An 18,426-nucleotide genomic window follows, 5' to 3' on the forward strand; every position below is an offset into this window, starting at 1 on the left:
GAACAGGGATCAGAACTGGTGGCATAGTTGCAAAAGAGGACCACACACACACACACACAATCATTTCCAGCTTCACCTCAGTACTATCTCAGCAAGCTGATATCTGGACACTGCCCAAGGTAGAGTACAGCCCAAAAATGTGAATACTGTTCAGCCAAGAACTGAATGCACATGAACTTGAACTTGGATCAAGGTGAAAGATTCTGCTGAGCGTTATGTTATTGTTACTATTATCACCACCCCACTCCCACCACTGATTTAGATTCACCACCCATGAATTCACCACCATGAATTCCCAAGATAGGTTGCAACAATTCTAAAGTAAAAAATAGTTGAATTACAGTCAAGAGAATGGTGTGGGTTCTAAAATGATGGGGGAAGCCAAGAATTCATTCTATGCTTTTGAAGAGAGGAATCAGAGCCAGTTCATTCTGCCAACAAGGATGGGTTGCACCTGAGATGGAGAGCACATGCCTTGCATGCCAAGGATGGACAGCAGATGCCTAGCATGCAGAATGTCCCAGGCTCAATCCCTGGCATCTCCAAGTCTGGCTGGGAAAGGGCCCTGTCTCAAACCCTGAGGAGCTGCACACTGTAATTTAGATGGACTGATGAGAACATCTCCTGATGTTCGCTAAGGATGTCCTACAGCATCAGGAGAAAAAGAAGAAATGTTTCAAGTAGAGGTGTTCCAGGAGCTATGAAAGCCTGTGCAGTAGGGGATCACAGATGAGGAACCTAGACTTTCTAAATTTTATTGCACTCCCAACTCTCACTAGCCCTGGGCCACCCTCAGAGATGATTGGCGCTGGAGTCCATCAACATCCAGAGGACCTCCAGTTTCCCTGAAGTTGAGGTGGGTGGCAAGGAAATCCAAGTTGCTAAACCTTGTTTAGGGAAGCTTTTAATGTTTAATAGACTATTGTATTTAATGTATTTAAATTATGTATTGTATTTAATGTTTAATAGACTATTGTAGTTTAACATTCTGTAGGAAGCCGCCTAGAGTGGCTGGGGAAACCCAGCCAGATGGGTGGGATATAAATAATAAATTATCATCATCATCATCATCCTGCAGGAGGAAGTCACATCTCTCTGCCTTAAGCTACCTCACTGGGTCCCCCCCCCAAAAAAAATAAAAATAAAATTGGGCCATGCAGAAGATGCCAGGTTCAATCTTTGGTTTATCTCAGCAGGGGGGAGGAGGGAAAAGCTTTGCTTGAAAAGTGGAGAGCTGCTGGTGGTCAGCATAGACAACAGAGAGCAAGAACAGAGTGAGTTGGTGCAAGGCACACCCTATGCAACACAGATAAATGAAGGTTCCCATTTTCTCATCATCACCAGGGTGTGCATTTTTCATTCCTGATCATCATCAAGTGGCACTTGTGGTGTGCTGCAGGTGACTCCTTTTGGACGCCTCTGAGCTTCACCCTCCCATTCCTGGAAGCCCTCTCCGTCCTCCCATTCCCAGACCAACATAGCCCTGAACCTGCAAAACAGTCCACCTCCCCAACTCTGGTTCCTGAGGAACTCTGACTTCTCCATAGAACTGAACTGCAGCAGATCTCCAAAAACTGCGGGCTTCCTTTGGTTTCCCCACCCCGCCCCGGTCCCCTCTCCAAATCCAGCTGTTTAAAAGAGATGCGCTCTCTCCCTCTCCCCTTCCTCCTTAAAGCCATGTTGTTTTCTGCCTGAGGCTGGGACGAGGAGCTGACCTGCTCTGTCCTGTGCGCCTCGCACAAGAGATCCACCCACTAGTACCTTCTCCTCTCTCTCTCTCTCTCTCTCTCTCTCTCTCTCTCTCTCTCTCTCTCTCTCTCCATCAGACAAGAAGAGAAGGATACAAGCGAGCAAAGCAAGGAGCTGAAGGCTGATGTCCCACCTCCAGAGGACTCCAGGAGGCTCCGGGCCGAGTTTCCCCTCCTCGCCGACAGATGAGAGAGGTGGAGGAAGCCAGGCGTCCAGATGCGTGATCCAGAGATCCGGTACCCGGAATCCGGCTCGCCCAACCCTCCTTTCCCGCGTCTCGGAGGGAACCGCGCGATTGCTCTGGGAAGCTTAAGGCAGCGGCGGCGGCAGCAGCAGCGCCCTACTGGAGCAAGGCGGTGCGCTTTCGCCTCGGAGGCGCCATGCCCAGCTTGGGCGCCGCGCACCCGGCGCTCCTTCCTCTGATGCGCCTTCGCTTTTCCTGGCTCTCTCCTCGCCGTCGATCCCCGACGCTTCTCTCCTCCTGGGCAAAACTTGAGTGGGGGAGAGAAAACCGCCTCGACGGAAAAGGATTACACCGGCGAAGCAGACAGCCGCGTTGGGCTGGGGAGGGGCGCGTGAGGGTGTCTCCGTGCGCGCTCGAGGGCGCGCGCGCGCCTGGGTGCGCGCCTCGCCGCTGAAATGCAGGCGGCGGGTCGGCGAGGCTGACATGGACCCGGGGCACGCTCCGCGGCCCGCCATGGGGGTCAGCGAGCCGCAGCCGCTCCGGAAAGGAGAGGAAGAAGCCCGGCAAGAGTTCCTCCTCCGTCGGCCCGCAAAGCCACGCCGCCCGTGGAGACCCGGGGTGCTCCGCCTCGCAGCCAGCCCGGCGCTCGGATCTCCTTAGGTATTCGCTGTCCTTCCTGGGTTTTTGCGCCTTCGCCTCTTGATCTGGCGGAGGGATGAGGCGCGATTGCGGGGTTTGGCCACTGTGTGTGTGTGTGTGTGTGTGTGAGAGAGAGAGAGAGAGAGAGAGAGAGAGAGAGAGAGAGAGAGAGAGAGATGCGATGTTTTTGTTGCAATTGTTGCTCGCTTGTATTTGCAAGACGCACCCCCCCCCGAAGGATCTGGAAGGAAGACCCTTAAAATAATAACGAAGCCAATGTTCTTCCAATGTATACATTGTCACCGGCCTCTTTTCTGTTATTATTCTAGTGTCTTCCTTTCATCTCCTCCCCCGCCCGCCAACAACTCCATAAACATTTCACGGATCCTTATTCCCCCACCACCACCACCCCGCAACACACACGCGTTTTAAAACGCAGGATTCTCGCGCTTTGTAATGATAATAGCAGCTATGCAGCTTTGTAATCGACAGCGATCGCCACTTCTACGTTGCAACAGGACTTGGTTCTGAAAAGGAGCAGCGCTGGCGAGGAGAGCGATTTGAAGGTGGCGGTGGGGAGCAGAGATTTGGCTGCTCCCTTGTTGGGTCCTAAGAGAACCCGCGTCGGGGCAAAGAGGCATGGAAAGGGGTGGGTGGGTGTGCTTGCTGTCCCATCGGATTCCTAGCTTGCCAGCTCTCCACTCTTTGTAGCAGAGTCCCCGAAGAGATGGTGGTCTGCAAGGGCGGTGGGGACAGAGGCATCCTCCCAGGCGCAAGCGGAGCCTCTTCTGTCTCCGAGGGATGTCTCTAGCTGCCACCTGCCAGCCCCACCTCCCCTCCTTTCCTCAAGGGGGAGATCAGGAGGCGGCCACCCAAACCCAGCTCTTCCGGGCGGGGAGGAATCCTGCCCTGCCTCTCCCTGCCCTAAGTGAAATAGATTTGCAAGAGGCATTATTAAAAATAAATCTGGGGGTATTCCGTTCCAAAGTACCTGGCTTCTGACAAGCGAGGGGCGTGTGGGAGAGAGTGGGTCTATGAAAGCAATAGGATGATGGGCCCAAACAACGCACCACTTTCAAGGGAACTTGGGCAAATGGTTGCCAACTTAATCTAGGCGAAGCTGACTAAGCATGGGAGCTTATTGTGTTAGGGAATCTTTCCTGCACTCTAGTAACCAGGCATCTTTGTTCTCTATGTTCCATCCAGCTCCAGATATGCTCCTTTTGGTTGCCTTCTTGCTTTCTACGGAAAGAGAGAGCCGTTCAATTTACCTTTGGAGATTGGCGGCGGCGGGGGGGGGGGCTCCCCTCCCTTGGATCTAGGCAGAAATCGAGGCATAGGTTTTCCTTCTTTGGGGTCAGATAGCAAGTCCAAGCCAACACAATTAGGGGAGAGGGAGAGAGAGAAATGAAAAGGATGGAAAGGAGGCGAGGCAGGTAAAATAAGGAGAGGGAGGCAGCAACGGAGCGGTTAAATCCTCCGCCGCCGCCCCCCTCTTCCCTCTGGAAGGAAAAGATGCAAAATGGTCCATTGTCACCCAAGTGGCTTCAACACTTGGCTAGGAGCTTTGGAAAAGGAGGAAGGAGGGGAGGGGAAATATCTGGGAAGAAATAAGAGCCTGTTGGATGTTGTGGGGTGGACTGAAGCCTTTTCAGCTGCAGGGGGGTGGGGAGTAGGAAGAGGAGCGGGGAGGACGAGGAAAGCAAGAAGGAAGAGAGGGGAAGGTCTCTCCTCCAAGTTCCCCCGGCGCTGCCCTTTCCTTTACCTCTGCTGGGACAGGTTTAGGTTTGATGGAGAACTGCAGGCGAGGGCGGCAGAGAGAGAGCGAGAGAACGCGCGAGCGAGCTCAACTGAGCCTACTACTTTGGAAGCAAGCGGAGAGAGTTCTTGGCTATGTGGAGAGGGGCGGGTATCTCCTCTCCCCTTAATGGCTGCAGCTCTCAAGGATTTGCTGGAATATGCACACTTAGTGGCCCAGGGGACATTCCCCTATTATGATCCTTTTTTTCCATCCCAGGCTTTTCCCCCCTTCCAGAGGGGGGCGGACGTAGGAGACCACCACCCAGCCACCACCGGGATTGTTCCTCTGCTCCTGGCTGCTGCTTCTTTCTCCATCATCTCGGGTTCCCCCGCTCCTGATCCCCCAAATAACTCTTCCTCCTCCTCCTCCTCCTCCTCCTCCTGGCGGGGAATGGCGGGTGGGGGTAGAAAGCAACCCCAGTACAGTCAGGGCTTCCCAGACGTGCCCCCCCCACCTGGTGCCAAGTGCGTCCTCCTACATTTGTTCCCCTTTTCTTCAAGCTCAAATTCATGACGTGGTGGTGGGGGAAGCCTGATTCAGGGGCAACAATGCGCTCTCTCTCACACACACACACAAAAGGGAAGGAGTGGAAGAAGGAGCGAAAGGATGAGAAGCCCCAGCCTGAACCTCCTGCCATAGACCTTCCCTCCCTCGTTTCTCAAAGATGAGCTGGTGGTACCCAGCGAAGGCAACGGCGGCGGCGGCGGCAGATCTAGGAGGCTGCAGCAGCCCCCTTTGCCTCCCTCCTCCATTGACTGTGCCAAGCAGCATCTCTGCATCCTAAGGAACCTCATTGCATTCCTAGCACGTCTCATCTTTGCTTGCTTCCCCCCCCCTTCCTTTTGCTTCAGCCCTCAGCAGGAGTATAGAACCAGAACAGAGAGAAAGAGAGAAACCAGCAATCCTTATTTTATTTTATTTTTAAAAGCCGTACGTAGATATCTATTTTTCCAAGTGGGTTTGGCTATTTTTTCCCTACCCTCTCTCCTTTCCCGGCTCTCTCCAAATGTGCTAAAAAAAATTATCTCCTTCGGACCGGTAAGTACAAGCTCTTTCTGGATCTCTCGATCTCTCTTTCTCCCTCCCTTCCCCCTCCCCACTTTTCTGCTGGGATAGAGCATCTCTTTCTACCCCCTTTTTTAATGCAGAAGAGGAAAAGAACTTAAGTAGCTTATCTCTCTGTCCGTCCATCTCTCTCTCTATTTATCTATCCATCTTCTACTGAGACAAAGAGCAAAATATCAGACCTCTCCCCTTCTTCTTTCCTCATTCAGATCGTGCCTGGTAATTTTCCTTCCACTGGGTCCCCCAGTTCCCTTCATTTGCAAATAGATTCTCTGCTTCGATTTATTTCATTTTTCTGTAATGCAATGCTCTTATTCCACCCTGCCCCCACCTGCGCCTCCCATTTCTTTCCCTAACTAGGTCCTTTTGCTATTAAGGGCTTTCTTTTTTCATAATGGGGAGGGAGGAATTCCCTTCGCCTGCATGGGTGTGTTGGGGTGTGGGGGTGGAGTGGAGAGTGCACGATAATCCATATCTGTAAAGCTCCTTTGCTATGAAGAGAACAGAAATAAATACCAGGACTCTGGCAAACCCGTTTGAAATCGGCAGCAGCAGCAGCAAGTAGGGGCTGTGAAGCCATCCTTGTCAGGAGTCATAGTCTTTAACAGTGATTTATTCTTCTGTGTTGGAATGATCTGGGCAAAAGGAGTCAAGGAGAAAAAGAGATGCCCTCCCTCTGCCGCCCCAAGCAGAGGAGGCTGTAGGTCACGGGGTCCAGTTGTCCCCTCCAAGAGGAATCTTTTGTGAGCTTTTGCTGTAAAGCAAGGGTTATTTCTCCTGGGCTTTGTGTAAAGGTATTTTTTCCCCCCTCTTACTTTTCCTCCCCCTTCTCCTCTTTTGTCCTGCTGGATCATCCCTGGATGGTTCTACAGGCACAAAACACCCACGTCCAGAGTCTCCCCCCACCCATCCCTATTGCCCCCTTTCATTCCACCATCTCTTTCCGTCCGTAGCCCTGCAACTGCCGCTTTCCCCCTTGGGTATGTGGATGGCAGAGGCATGTGCCTCCCGAAGATTAATCATCTCTAAATGATTTAATCAGCTGAAATGACTAATATGGAGTGTGCATTTATCTGATACTATACCAGTTGCGTTAATCCATTTTGTGTGCTTGGGAGAGAAGGGTCTCTCTCTCTCTCTCTCTCTCTCTCTCTCTCCTTCTCCCTCTCCCCCAACCCCCTGTATTGAAGCAAGCGTTGCTACTAAACCTTGTATACTGATAAAATCCCAGTTTCAGATATTCCTACAGGGATGGGGGCTCTGGGAACTTGTCTGTCCCCATTTCCTTAAATAATGGCTGTATCATAGCATTAGATGGGCATTCCCTGAATAATAAAAAACACAACAACTTCCAAGTTAAGTGTTTGGGTGTTCATGAGAATGCAATGTATAGACTGCATGGGGTTTTTTTTGTGTGTGTGTATGTGTACCAGATAAAAATCTCTTCCTGCACCTCATCTCTCCTTACTCTTGTGATTGATGCAGGTGTCGAGGTAAGACTGAGATGATCTCCCATATGCTTCCTCCTAAACACTCCTTGTCTTTGTGTTGGCGGGGGAAATGTTTCACAACATAGGCCCTATAGGTTCATTTGCTGTTTTTCATGAGGGTGTCATTCACCAAGTAGCCTGGGAGAGGGGTGAGCAGGATGGGGAAACAAGAAGGCTGTTGCATGATGAGATGTTTCAGTATCACTTAAGTCAAAACCAGGGGAGGTTCTAAGAGCAATGCTATTGCTCTTAGAGTTTTCTTTTCTTTTCTTTTTTGTAATGAACTTCCAAGTAACCTCACGAAACCCCGTTAGATGCTCTAGATGCATGGTTCAATATAAAAATAGCCCGATAAAATGCTGATCGGCCGTAATCCATTTGTGTTTTCATTTCTGTTTCAGTTTTGTAATCCGTCGCAACCATGAAGTCTCCGACAGCCGACCCTCCCCGTAAGAGAAGGATGTTGTGGATTATTCTTCTAAGCACAATTGCTGTAGCGTGGACTACCCCCATCCCCTTGATAGAGGACTCGGAGGAGATTGAGGAGTCTTGCTTCGATCCTTGTTACTGTGAAGTCAAAGAAAGCCTTTTTCACATACACTGCGACAACAAGGGATTTATAAATATTAGCCAGATAACGGAGTCCTGGTCGAGACCTTTCAAACTTTACCTGCAGAGGAACTCCATGAGGAGATTATATACGAACAGTTTTCTCCACCTGAACAACGCCGTTTCGATCAACCTGGGGAACAACGCACTACAAGACATTCAGACGGGAGCCTTTAACGGCCTCAGAATCCTGAAGAGGTTGTACCTGCACGAGAACAAATTGGACATCTTCAGAAACGACACTTTCTTGGGCTTGGAGAGTCTGGAATATCTGCAGGCAGATTACAATGTCATTAAGCGGATCGAGAGCGGGGCATTTCGAAACCTGAGCAAGCTCCGGGTCCTGATCTTGAACGACAACCTTATCCCCATCCTCCCCACCAATTTGTTTAAGTCGGTGTCCTTAACTCACTTGGACTTGCGTGGAAACAGGTTGAAAGTGCTCTCCTACCGAGGGATGCTGGATCACATTGGCAGGAGCCTGATGGAGATCCAGCTGGAGGAGAACCCATGGAACTGTACTTGTGATATTGTCCAGCTGAAGAGCTGGCTGGAGCGCATCCCTTACACTGCCCTTGTGGGAGACATAACCTGTGAGACCCCTTTCCACTTCCACGGGAAGGACCTGAGGGAAATTAAGAGGAATAAACTCTGCCCAATGCTGTCTGACTCAGAGCTGGTCAGCATCGGTGCCCCTCAGTTGCCCTCGAGCAAGGAGAACGCGTGGCCTACTAAGCCTTCTTCCATGCTGTCCTCTTTCCATTTCACTGCTTCCTCTGTCGAATACAAAACTTCCATTAAGCAGCCCAGGCCCACCAAACAGCCCAGGGCACACAAGCCACCACCGACACCTCGAGGCCTATACCCTGCACCCAACCAGCCCCCAATAGCTGGTTACCAGACAAGGCCACCCATCCCCATCATCTGCCCTACTGGCTGCTCATGCAGTTTGCACATCAATGACTTGGGCCTGACAGTCAACTGCAAGGAAAGAGGGTTCCACAATATTTCCGAGCTCCTGCCCAGGCCCGTCAACGCCAAGAAGCTGGTCCTGAGCGGTAATCTGATACAGAAAATTTACCGTTCCGATTTCTGGAATTTTTCTTCCCTGGATCTCCTGCATTTGGGGAACAACCGGATCTCCTACGTTCAGGACGGGGCCTTTGTCAACCTGCCCAACCTGAAGAGCCTGTACCTGAACGGCAATGACATTGAGAAGCTGACCCCAGGCATGTTCAGGGGTCTGCAGAGCCTGCACTATCTGTATTTTGAGTACAACCAGATCAGGGAGATCCAGCCCGCTGCCTTCAGTCTCATGCCCAACCTGAAGCTACTCTTCCTCAACGACAACCTCCTGAGGAACCTGCCTACAGATGCCTTTGCAGGCACCTCTCTGACCAGGCTCAACCTGAGGAACAACAAATTCCTGTACTTGCCCGTGGCTGGTGTGCTGGAGCACCTCAACGCCATTGTGCAGATTGACCTGAAGCTCAACCCGTGGGATTGCACGTGTGACCTGGTGCCTCTCAAGCAGTGGATCGAGGCCATCAGCTCCGTCATCATGGTGGGGGATGTCCTTTGCGCCAGCCCAGACAACCTTACCCACAGAGACATCCGCTCTGTGGAGCTGGAGGTACTCTGCCCAGAGATGTTGCATGCTGCTGCTGCCTCGCCAGCCCCTCCAGCGTGGGGCCACCCTAGCCCCACCAGCCCGTCGCCCTATGAGCTCCCCCCGGCTGGGGGAGGCCCGGTGCCCCTCTCCGTGCTCATTCTCAGCCTCCTTGTACTGTTCTTCTCCGCGGTCTTCATTGCTGCGGGCCTTTTCGCCTTCGTCCTGCGCAGGCGTCACAAGAAGCTACCCTTCCGGAACAAGCAGCGGCAGGAGACCCTCGACTTGACGGGAATCCAGATGCAGTGCCACCACCTCTTCGAGGAGGGAGGCGGCGGAGGCGGCGGGGGACTCAGCGCCTCCCCGGAAAAGGCACCCCCGGTGGGGCACGTCTACGACTACATCCCGCATCCAGTGACCCAGATGTGCAACAACCCCATCTACAAGCCCCGCGAGGAGGATGAAGTGGTGGCGGGGGAGCCGGGGCAACCTGGGGACATGCTTTTGGGAGGTGGTGGTGGTGCTGGTAGTGGTGGAGGAGGAGGAGGAGGAGTTGGCTGTGCAGGGGAACAGTTTGCCGACCCCACAAAGGACGGTGGGAGCAGCAGCTGCTACAGGACCTTGCTGGAGAAGGAGAAGGAGTGGAGCTTGGCCGTGTCCAGCTCGCAGCTCAACACCATAGTGACCACCAACCATCACCCGCACCCGCACCCGCCCGGCGGGGGGATTGGAGGGGGGCTGCCTCTCCTGGGGGAGCTAGCGCTGGTGCCGCCTGTCTTCCACCACGAAAAGAACGGTGGGGTGGTGCTCTTCCCCCCTAGTGGTGCCATTCTAGACAGCAGGGACAGGCCGCCTTTGGCGCCACCGTGCACGGTGGGCTTTGTGGACTGCCTCTACGGCACGGTGCCCAAATTAAAGGAACTTCACGTGCACCCCCCTGGCATGCAATATCCAGACCTGCAGCAGGACGCCAGGCTGAAAGAGACCCTCCTCTTCTCGGCTGGTAAGGGCTTCCCAGACCACCACCAACCCCCCCAAAGCGAATACCTCGAGTTAAGGGCCAAACTCCAAACCAAGCCGGATTACCTCGAAGTCCTGGAGAAGACCACTTATAGGTTTTGAAACAAAACAAAACAAAAGTCTAGCTTTTACAGCCAAATCCCAGACCCGCCCCACAGCCCCCCGAGTCCCCACTCCTCGGCTCCCTGCCCTTCCTGCCCCCAAACCACCGCATGCTGATACTAGAGGATACTGCTCTGTGCTTTCCCCCTGCCAGATGATGGTTTGGAGGAAAGGCCCTTCTCAGATGATCATGAATCGATAAAGTGCCTTTTGCAGACTTTTGCCAGCAGATGTTAATCAATCATTATTTTTTTATACTGGAAAAAAAATGGAGACTTTGACTGTGCCATGTTGTCTAAGGTATACGAATATTATTATAATTAGTATCATGGGGGGGGGGTTATTTGCCTCGGTCCTGATGACAGTAAATTCTATGTGTGTTACGCTACTCTCTCTATCTCCTCTCTCTCTCTTGCAGGCTTTTGTTTTTTTCTGTTGTAGTTTTTTTAAAAACAAACAAACAAAACAAAACAGAAACCTTTCCGTTCTATCTTTTTTTTTTTAAATGCTCTGGGGAGGGAGGTGGATTTTTTTTTTTTAAAAAGACAACATCGGTTGTGGCTTTGGCTATTCTTTCCCTCATCATGGCACAGAACCTGTACTTTACTTTGAAGGGGTGGTGGGTGTCTGGGGTGGGGAAGAGAACCACAAGAACAGCAACAAAAAACTGCAGTTTTCTGCATGTCTGGGAACTGCTGGCAGTGGCGGGGAGGGGGGTCATTTTCTTCCCCAAATGTTCTCACTCTCTTGGCTTCTCCTCCTCCTCCTCCTCCTCCTCTCTCTCTCTCTCTTTTTCTCTCTCTCTCTCACATACAAACACAGGTCCAAACGCTTATTCTGTTCCACTCTGTATCCTAAACCCCTCCAATCAGCCTCCTAGCCATCCCAATTTGCTTGCACCCTGTTCTATTTCTGCATCTCTCCCCCCACCGCAAGGATGGGGTACCACAGTCTATTCCAGAGGGGAGGTCATTGGCTTGCTTCTCCAGCAAAGGAGCTGTCTATTTATTCCCTTCTGTGGCTGCCCTACAGGGAAGGAAAGGTCATTGCCATTTGATTGAGTTCCTTTCTGGAGGACAGCTGCACCTCTAATTAAAAAGAGAACCGGACGTCACAAATGCATTGGAAAGGGGACGTTTGCTTGGTAGGCCGCCACCGGTGTCTCTGTAAAAGAAGCCCTTTTAGGTTGCAGTCCTGTGCCCCCTCACCTGGGAGTAAGTCCCATGGAAATCAGTGGGGCTTCCTTCTGAGTAGAGGTGCTAACGTTCCCCCCCCCCTCGGTCACAAATGCAGACAACACACAAACACACACAAATACAATTGTGCATATATTTATTCTGTACTTTCAAGTGAATATAAATTGTAAAGGTAATGTTTAATCATTGTACAGTGATGCGTCTGGTATAGCTTTCCTAATAAAACGTTTTGAAAAAAATATATAGATATAGGTATATAGATATATATTAGAAGTTAAAAGAAAAAGCTTGAATCTTAAAACTTCAACTATACCCTTTTCACACCAATGCTCCCCCCCCTTTTAAGGCCACATGTTATTTTATTAACAACAATCCACTGTGATGTTAGCAAGGTATAGGACAACAAACTACTCTTGGTGCAATTTTTCTATATATAAAAAAGATGGTTCTGGACTTTAGAATTCAGATTTCCAGTCTCTTCCCCCCCCCTCTCTCTCTCTCTGTTTCTCTCTTTCCCCTCCCTCCATTTCAATTTGTTATGCATCTCTCTTGGTGAGTTTTTCCCCCACACCTCCTAGATGAAAATATGCAATAGATTTATTTTAATTCCTTTTAATTGCTAGGATTATTATGTTCCGCTGCAATGATGTGAGGAAAAGAAATGATAATATGAGATACAATTTGCAGTTGAGATTGGATAAAATATTTAAAAGTACATGGAAGGAAATGCATTTATAGAGGTGTGTGTGTGTGTGTGTGTGTGTGTGTGTGTGTGTGTGTGCAGGATAGCAAGCATACATTGCTGCATTTTGGGCAACAGCAGTTGTTGGGCATGTTTGCATTTCTCCCCCCTTTTTTGATAAAAACTAAAACAATCGAGAAAATTAGGCCTAATAGCATGAGTTCAAGTCTCTGCCTCTCTGATCTCACACTCGTTTTCACTGAAACTGTAGCTGGAGATGTGAGACAATGTAGTGCTGTGTGTGGAATTTTCTTATTCAAGATATTTCTTCTTTTAACTTTTCAGTCGCTATGACATTGCCAAATTGATTTGTGTGGAGCATGTTATTCTTTAAGCCCTTTAGGTTAGAGTAAAACCAAAGAGGGGAAGAGAGAGAGGTGGGGGGGGAGGGGGGAAAGTGGAAAAGATGCTTTGTTTATTTCGTTTCTTTCCAAGGTATCTAGCTGGTATCTTGTTTCTTGTAGAACTGGGTTGACACATGAATAAAGCCGAAGGAAAAAGCTTTGCTTGGTGGCGGAAAAACAAAACAAAAAACCTCACACCTTCCAGTATGGCCAGTAGATGGCGACAGAGCTCCAGCAATTGCCTCACAGAGACCCAAGGTTACTTTTGAATTGTGCACAGCCCATCAACGGTGCTTTCCACTTGGACTCTTGAATCTGCCCTTAATAGAAAAATCATCGCATTGAATGTAATTCAGCAGACGTCACTAATGCCTTACATCGAGATAGAGATATAATTAAAGGGAAAGTGTGGATATTAGCTCCTTTGGTGTGTACGGATGTGAAACGGGGAAATCCTCTATTTTGAAGATTTTTATACACGCACACACAGACACACACCCTGGTGCGCACACACACACGCACACACACACACACATTGCACACCGATGCAGAAAAAGAGGGAAATGTATTTAGAAATGAAATATTACAAAATATATATTTTATTTGTCTTACTGAAAAAAAATGTTATCCAGGGAAAATGAAATGTTTCTGCTGCAAATGAGAAGAACACTTAAAAGCTGCTTCCAATGCTCATTGCTGTTTCTAACAAATCTTGTTAAGGAATCGTAGCATAAATCATAGCAGTTTAGGCCAGGGTCAGACTTTTTTTACCCATGCTACAATGTCATATACGTGCGCATTTTATTTTAAAGAAAAGTCTGCTCTTTTGAAAATACTGTTTTAAAAAAGAAAACTGGTATATATAATATTATGTACATGTGGTAGAGCCGCCCAAGGAACAACCATGTACAAATCAGTTTTTAAAAACGGGAGCTTTAGAATGTAAAATGGTTTAACCCTGCTGGGCCTTTTATTTTTTAGTCTATAGCCAAAGAACCCAGCATCACTCATTGGGGGATTGTGGCAGAATTTAGGCTTCAGTATGCCAGACTATGGATTGTGACAGGCCAATGTGCACAGTTTAGGCTCTCTTGCCTCTGGGCTTTTTTTATATTATGTATTGATTAAATGGCCTACAGGTAGCCTATGTGCGGTTGGAGGTTTTGTGCCTGCTGCATATAATCTTGCTGCCCCAAGATAAGCTTGTGCAAAAGGCTGACACCTTCTCTGCAAAACAACAACAACAAAAACAGTGTGCTTGGTGGGTTATGGCTGTGACCAGGGCTGGATTAACCCTTACATCAAGTCTGCTACGAGATAGGGAGGCTGTCACGTTGGATGCTTAGCTTCTGAGAATTCCTCAGCGCAGGGGATGGGCCTAGATGGGGGAAGAGGAAGCTGTCGGGTCGCATCTCGCTGCATATTTTATCTTCTGACCCACAGCGATTCTGCAGGCTGCCTGAAAGCCATGCATGGAAGACATGCAAGGGGGTTGAGCCTTGGAGCTTTCTGTGTGCAAAGGGTGGGCTCCGATACTTATGACCCCTTCCCTAAAAGGATTTAAAAAACACCTGGATTTGAATTTAGGGACCTTTCAGCTGTGGGGTGATTGTGAAAACCTTTACACTACAGAAAGCATCCTTACACTGCCAACGGGGTTAGATTGATCACGTTAACTTTCTGCGTACTGTATCTGAAAACATGGTTGTGATCCTTTCCCCCCATAGCAGGGAATCAGCATCCCAAAGGCCCACATGGAGGAAGAGAGCTGAATCCAGGGAGGCTGGCTAGCAGGAAACTCAGAATATGTTTCTATTGGGGTACAGATGGAATGAGCATTATGGCCACCTAGAAGCAGAGGTTCTCGATGTGTCTTGAAGTCATAGGTCAAGGAGATGCAAAAAGCCCACCTATAGGTTCATTGGGTGTGTGACCCGTTGGGAATGAACCTATCAGGGTTCCTGAAGTTATTCTTGGTCCTTAAGACAGTACTAACTAGGTCTACCCAGACGCTAATGCCAATTAATTCAATGGGGCTAACACCCAGGTAAGTGGGGTTAGGATTGCAGCCCAAATTTTTGATATTGGAAGCTCTTCAAAAAAAGTCTATGATATCCAATTGTTGTGTCTCTTTTGCTCAATTTACTTCCCGTGCCTCTCCCTCTGGAGCCCTCATGCACCCCCAAAATCTACTGTGGAAGTTTGGGGAGTCCCCTGAGACAGACAGGGGGGCTGCAGAAGAAAGGGGAGAATGGGAATCCCATTTGTTGAGGGTTGTTGGATCCGACCCATCTTTCAGTCTTTCCCACCTTATTGAGTTATTACACACAGCTGTCTTTACAATATAGATTTTCTTGCTATTGCATTAAGCACTTTTTTCTCTATCTCTCTCAAAAAAAGTTGTTGGTACAGATAAGCTTGCATGCGTTAAACAAAATTATAAACCAGGAAAAGCGGATCCAGATACTCTGAAAGGCAGTCATTATGCAGCTATTGATAACAACACACGCATGAACACCATTCAGTATTGTACAGAGCAGGTTAAACTGCAGATCTTACCATGACAAGGTGCTGAACACATTTTAAATACAGTATTGCACACATCAAAGTATAGCGGGAATAAATGGTTATAAATAATGTTTATATTTTATTTATACTCGCATCTCAACTCCAATATAGGGTGCAATTTTCACCTGAAAACGGTGAAGCGATCTTATTTATTCAGTGGAAATAAATTTATGAGAATGAAATTTTGTATTAAAAGAGATACTTTTTTTGGCTAAAATCGAGTTATATTTTTTGTTCCCTTGTGCAGGCAATTTCTCTCGTGTGTTAAAAATTACACTAATACCCGCTGTGCGTAAGGGGTACGAATATATAGCTATAACATTTCTCCATATAATAGTCGGATTTTATTGGTTCATAATGCTTTTGGGATTGAGTTGCTAATGAACAAATCTGTTGTTTCGGGTTTCTCAGAAGTGGGTCATTGTATCAGTGGCTATTTCCATTCATTAATCTGAGTGATGGGTAATTAGCGTAGATGATTTATCACTTTCAGCATCATTATTAGAATATTGGAAGGAACGGGATAAAATGAGATTATCTACATCTACAGGAGAGATGCTTTCTTCCTTTCCCCCCTGAGAAAATGCTTCAATACTTCTAATTAGTATAATTTTTTTAGAGTGCTTCTGAAACAAATGGATGCGATGTTTGGTCAGGGCTTGTGCTAAACCACATTGTAGAGCTCAGTTTCTCCAAACAATGTTTTGAATCCTGACCCTCTCTGGGATGTGTGATGTGTAAGCAAGTGAGGAGGATGAGGTGTAGTCTGGTGAACAGATGGGGGCGGTGGAGAAATGTCGGTTGCCTAGCAACCCTGGAACTCCTGCATCACTTCAGCATAGGCGCAGAAGAGATGAGCACAGACATCACAGGGATAGAAAGCAGAGAACCTAAGTAAATCCCATCTGGCTTAGGACTATTAGCCTAGAAAAGATGAGACTGGGAGGAGATATGATAGCCATCTTCAAATCTCTAAAGGGTTGTCACGTAGAAGGCAGAGCAACCTTGTTTTCTCCTCAACCAATGGATTCAAGTTACAAGAAAGGAGATGTTGATTAGACATCAGGAATAACTCGGATGGTCAGAGCTGTTGAGATACTTGAAGATGGCAATCATTTCTCCTCTTAGTCTCCTGTTTTCATGGTTAAACAGTCATAGCAAAACAATTGAATGATTGGTATCATTTACTAATTAACCTTCTGCTAAAGGAATGGAACAAAAGGTTTTAAAGTTTCCAAGGTGTCAAAGACATATAAGAATAATATTACTTCCCCTGCACCTATGTTATAAAAGTATTATTAATGAAAACTGCAATGCTGTGAGCAGGATGAAGGGTTTTCACTACCGGTGATAGAATGGTGTCTTTTGTGGAGATTCAGATTGCAGCTGATGTAATATGGAAAGTGAAATGCTAAATGGTTACCTACTGAGTATTGACGGAAGTTCAGTTTTATGTATTATGCTGAATACAAGAACTCTTTGCATTGAATGGGAAAAGCTAGTCGTTGGGCAGGAGGGAGGGTGAGAGTATGGAAGATTCTCCAGCATTGGGGGGGGGGGGGCGTGGTGTTGTGCAAAGCAGTTGATAAGAGGCCACCAAGTTTGCGTGTGTGTTTATTGAGCTATTTTTTTTTAGATTTATATATCACATTCCTATGCTTGAAGCAGTTCAGTTTAAAGCAGCAGCTTAAGATGCAATGGGCTCAAAACAAAAGGAAAAGAGGGCAGGGAGGGGGGAGAGCAAAAGAAAGAAAGAAAGGCAAACACAGGTATCGTGACAATTGCACGAGAAAATTACGGGAGAGAAAAGAGGCAAATGGCAATTGGTCAGAGCCCAGCTGAATGAGGGGGCCTTGCTGTCCTTCCTCTCTCTTAGTTTATTTACAGTGCTTAGTTGATTAGTTTATTTACAGTGGTACCTTGGGTTAAGAACTTAATTCGATCCAGAGGTCCGTTCTTCACCTGAAACTGTTCTTAACCTGAGACACCACTTTAGCTAATGTGGCTTCCCACTACCGCCGCGCAATTTCTGTTCTCATCCTGAAGCAAAGTTCTTAACCCGAGGTACTATTTCTGGGTTAGCAGTGTCTGTAACCTGAAGCATCTGTTACCTGAAACGTCTGTAACCCGAGGTACCGCTGTATTTGTTTTGAAATGTCTGCTCAGTTGCAGATGGTGTGCTGGGGCTGTGCCACTCACCTGACCTGGCTGAGTCACTCCTGCATGCCAGGATGGAGAGGGTGAGGGATGGGGCATAAGTGAGGTTGGCATGCTGCAAATGCACATGCAGAGCCAATATGGTGTGCCTGTTGGCACGTTTACACCGCACTGCCCCTGCTGCTGCCGCCCCACCCCTCACCCTCTTCATGCCACCACATGGTCCAATGCTGTTTATGCCTCATACCTGCAACATGTTTGTGTTACTCAGAGCCCACAACAGTTGAAATACCACCGTCCGTAATGATCAAAAAACCTAAGCAATGTAAAACTGAGCTCAGTAGATTAAAAAAGAATTCGCTATTTCAAATCTGAAGTGCAAAGCATGGGGAAAGCCGGCTGGAACAGGAGCACTTCCCCTAACTGACACAAACATCAAGGCAGGGCATTGAACAAGGCAGGGCATAATAACAGAGTGTCTAGAATAAGCAGCTGGGCAATTGGGCTGTCTTAAGTCTTTGTCCAGCAAATTAAAATAATCCTATATTAGCCAGAATCTTCAAAGCATACTAAAGCACGCTAAAAAAAGGACAGGTACAAAAATATTTCCGATAGCATTGAAAGTGAGATCTCAAAGCCGAGCGAATGTTGTCACAAATTGCCTGAAATCCCCCAAGAGCTAAGGCAGGAGTTAGCTCTGTGCTATCTATTTAAGGCAGTATTATATACTATTTTGACTTCCTCCAAAGAATGCTGAGAGCCGTAGTTTGTTAAGGGTGTCTAGTGTAGCAGGCCTTTCAAACTTTACAATTCTATGATTCTGTTAGTTGTTAGGAGACCTCCCTCCCCATTCCCCTTACAGAACTGGTTTAATAATCCCTCTTCCCAGGGAATTCTGGGAATTGTAGTTCTGTGAGGGGAAGAGGGGCCTGTTATCAATTCTTAGCATCCTTAAAAAAGGACTGTTCTCAGGAGTCTTTCTTTTCTTTTTTTGGAAGGGGCGGGGAGCCATGACTGCTTAAAGTAATATGATATGATTCACAGTACAAAGAGGACCTAAGATCATTCAAATCCACCATTGCCACCCCGCAAAATAAAATCTCCTGAAATAACCCTGCATGTTGCCTGAAAATGTATGACTTTCTGAGGAT

The 18,426-nt window shown here is 48.0% G+C and overlaps 2 protein-coding genes and 1 long non-coding RNA gene across 7 annotated transcripts in view; 2 read left to right on the forward strand and 1 right to left on the reverse strand.

The window, feature by feature from the left end:
- Positions 1 to 2,001, reverse strand: part of LOC308585180 — a 59,440-nt gene extending 57,439 nt beyond the window's left edge. For both annotated transcript variants that reach the window (XR_014007121.1, XR_014007122.1), the window contains exon 1: positions 1,883 to 2,001. This is a non-coding gene — a long non-coding RNA (uncharacterized lncRNA). The remainder of the gene's footprint in view (positions 1 to 1,882) is intronic.
- Positions 2,002 to 2,369: 368 nt separating this feature from the next.
- Positions 2,370 to 18,426, forward strand: part of SLITRK3 (SLIT and NTRK like family member 3) — a 43,426-nt gene continuing 27,369 nt past the window's right edge. Inside the window, exons 1-2 of one of the 4 annotated variants that reach the window (XR_014007043.1) lie at positions 2,370 to 2,593; positions 7,330 to 10,568. Coding sequence is in view for 3 of the 4 variants with exons in the window: in XM_081190090.1 (XP_081046216.1) it covers positions 7,350 to 10,268 (2,919 nt within the window). In the remaining variant the exon portion in view is untranslated. Of the gene's footprint in view, positions 2,594 to 5,252; positions 5,412 to 7,329; positions 10,805 to 18,426 lie in introns of those variants that run through there. The other 3 variants (XM_081190090.1, XM_081190088.1, XM_081190089.1) reach the window with 3 other exon arrangements.
- The window catches only part of SI (sucrase-isomaltase), a 265,979-nt gene continuing 252,789 nt past the window's right edge, over positions 5,237 to 18,426 (forward strand). The window contains exon 1 of the mRNA XM_081189871.1: positions 5,237 to 5,242. The gene's annotated coding sequence lies outside the window, so the exon portion shown is untranslated. The remainder of the gene's footprint in view (positions 5,243 to 18,426) is intronic.

The sequence above is a fragment of the Podarcis bocagei genome (genome assembly GCF_964188305.1).
Source record: "Podarcis bocagei genome assembly, chromosome: 4".
NCBI classification, from domain to species: Eukaryota; Metazoa; Chordata; class Lepidosauria; order Squamata; family Lacertidae; genus Podarcis; species Podarcis bocagei.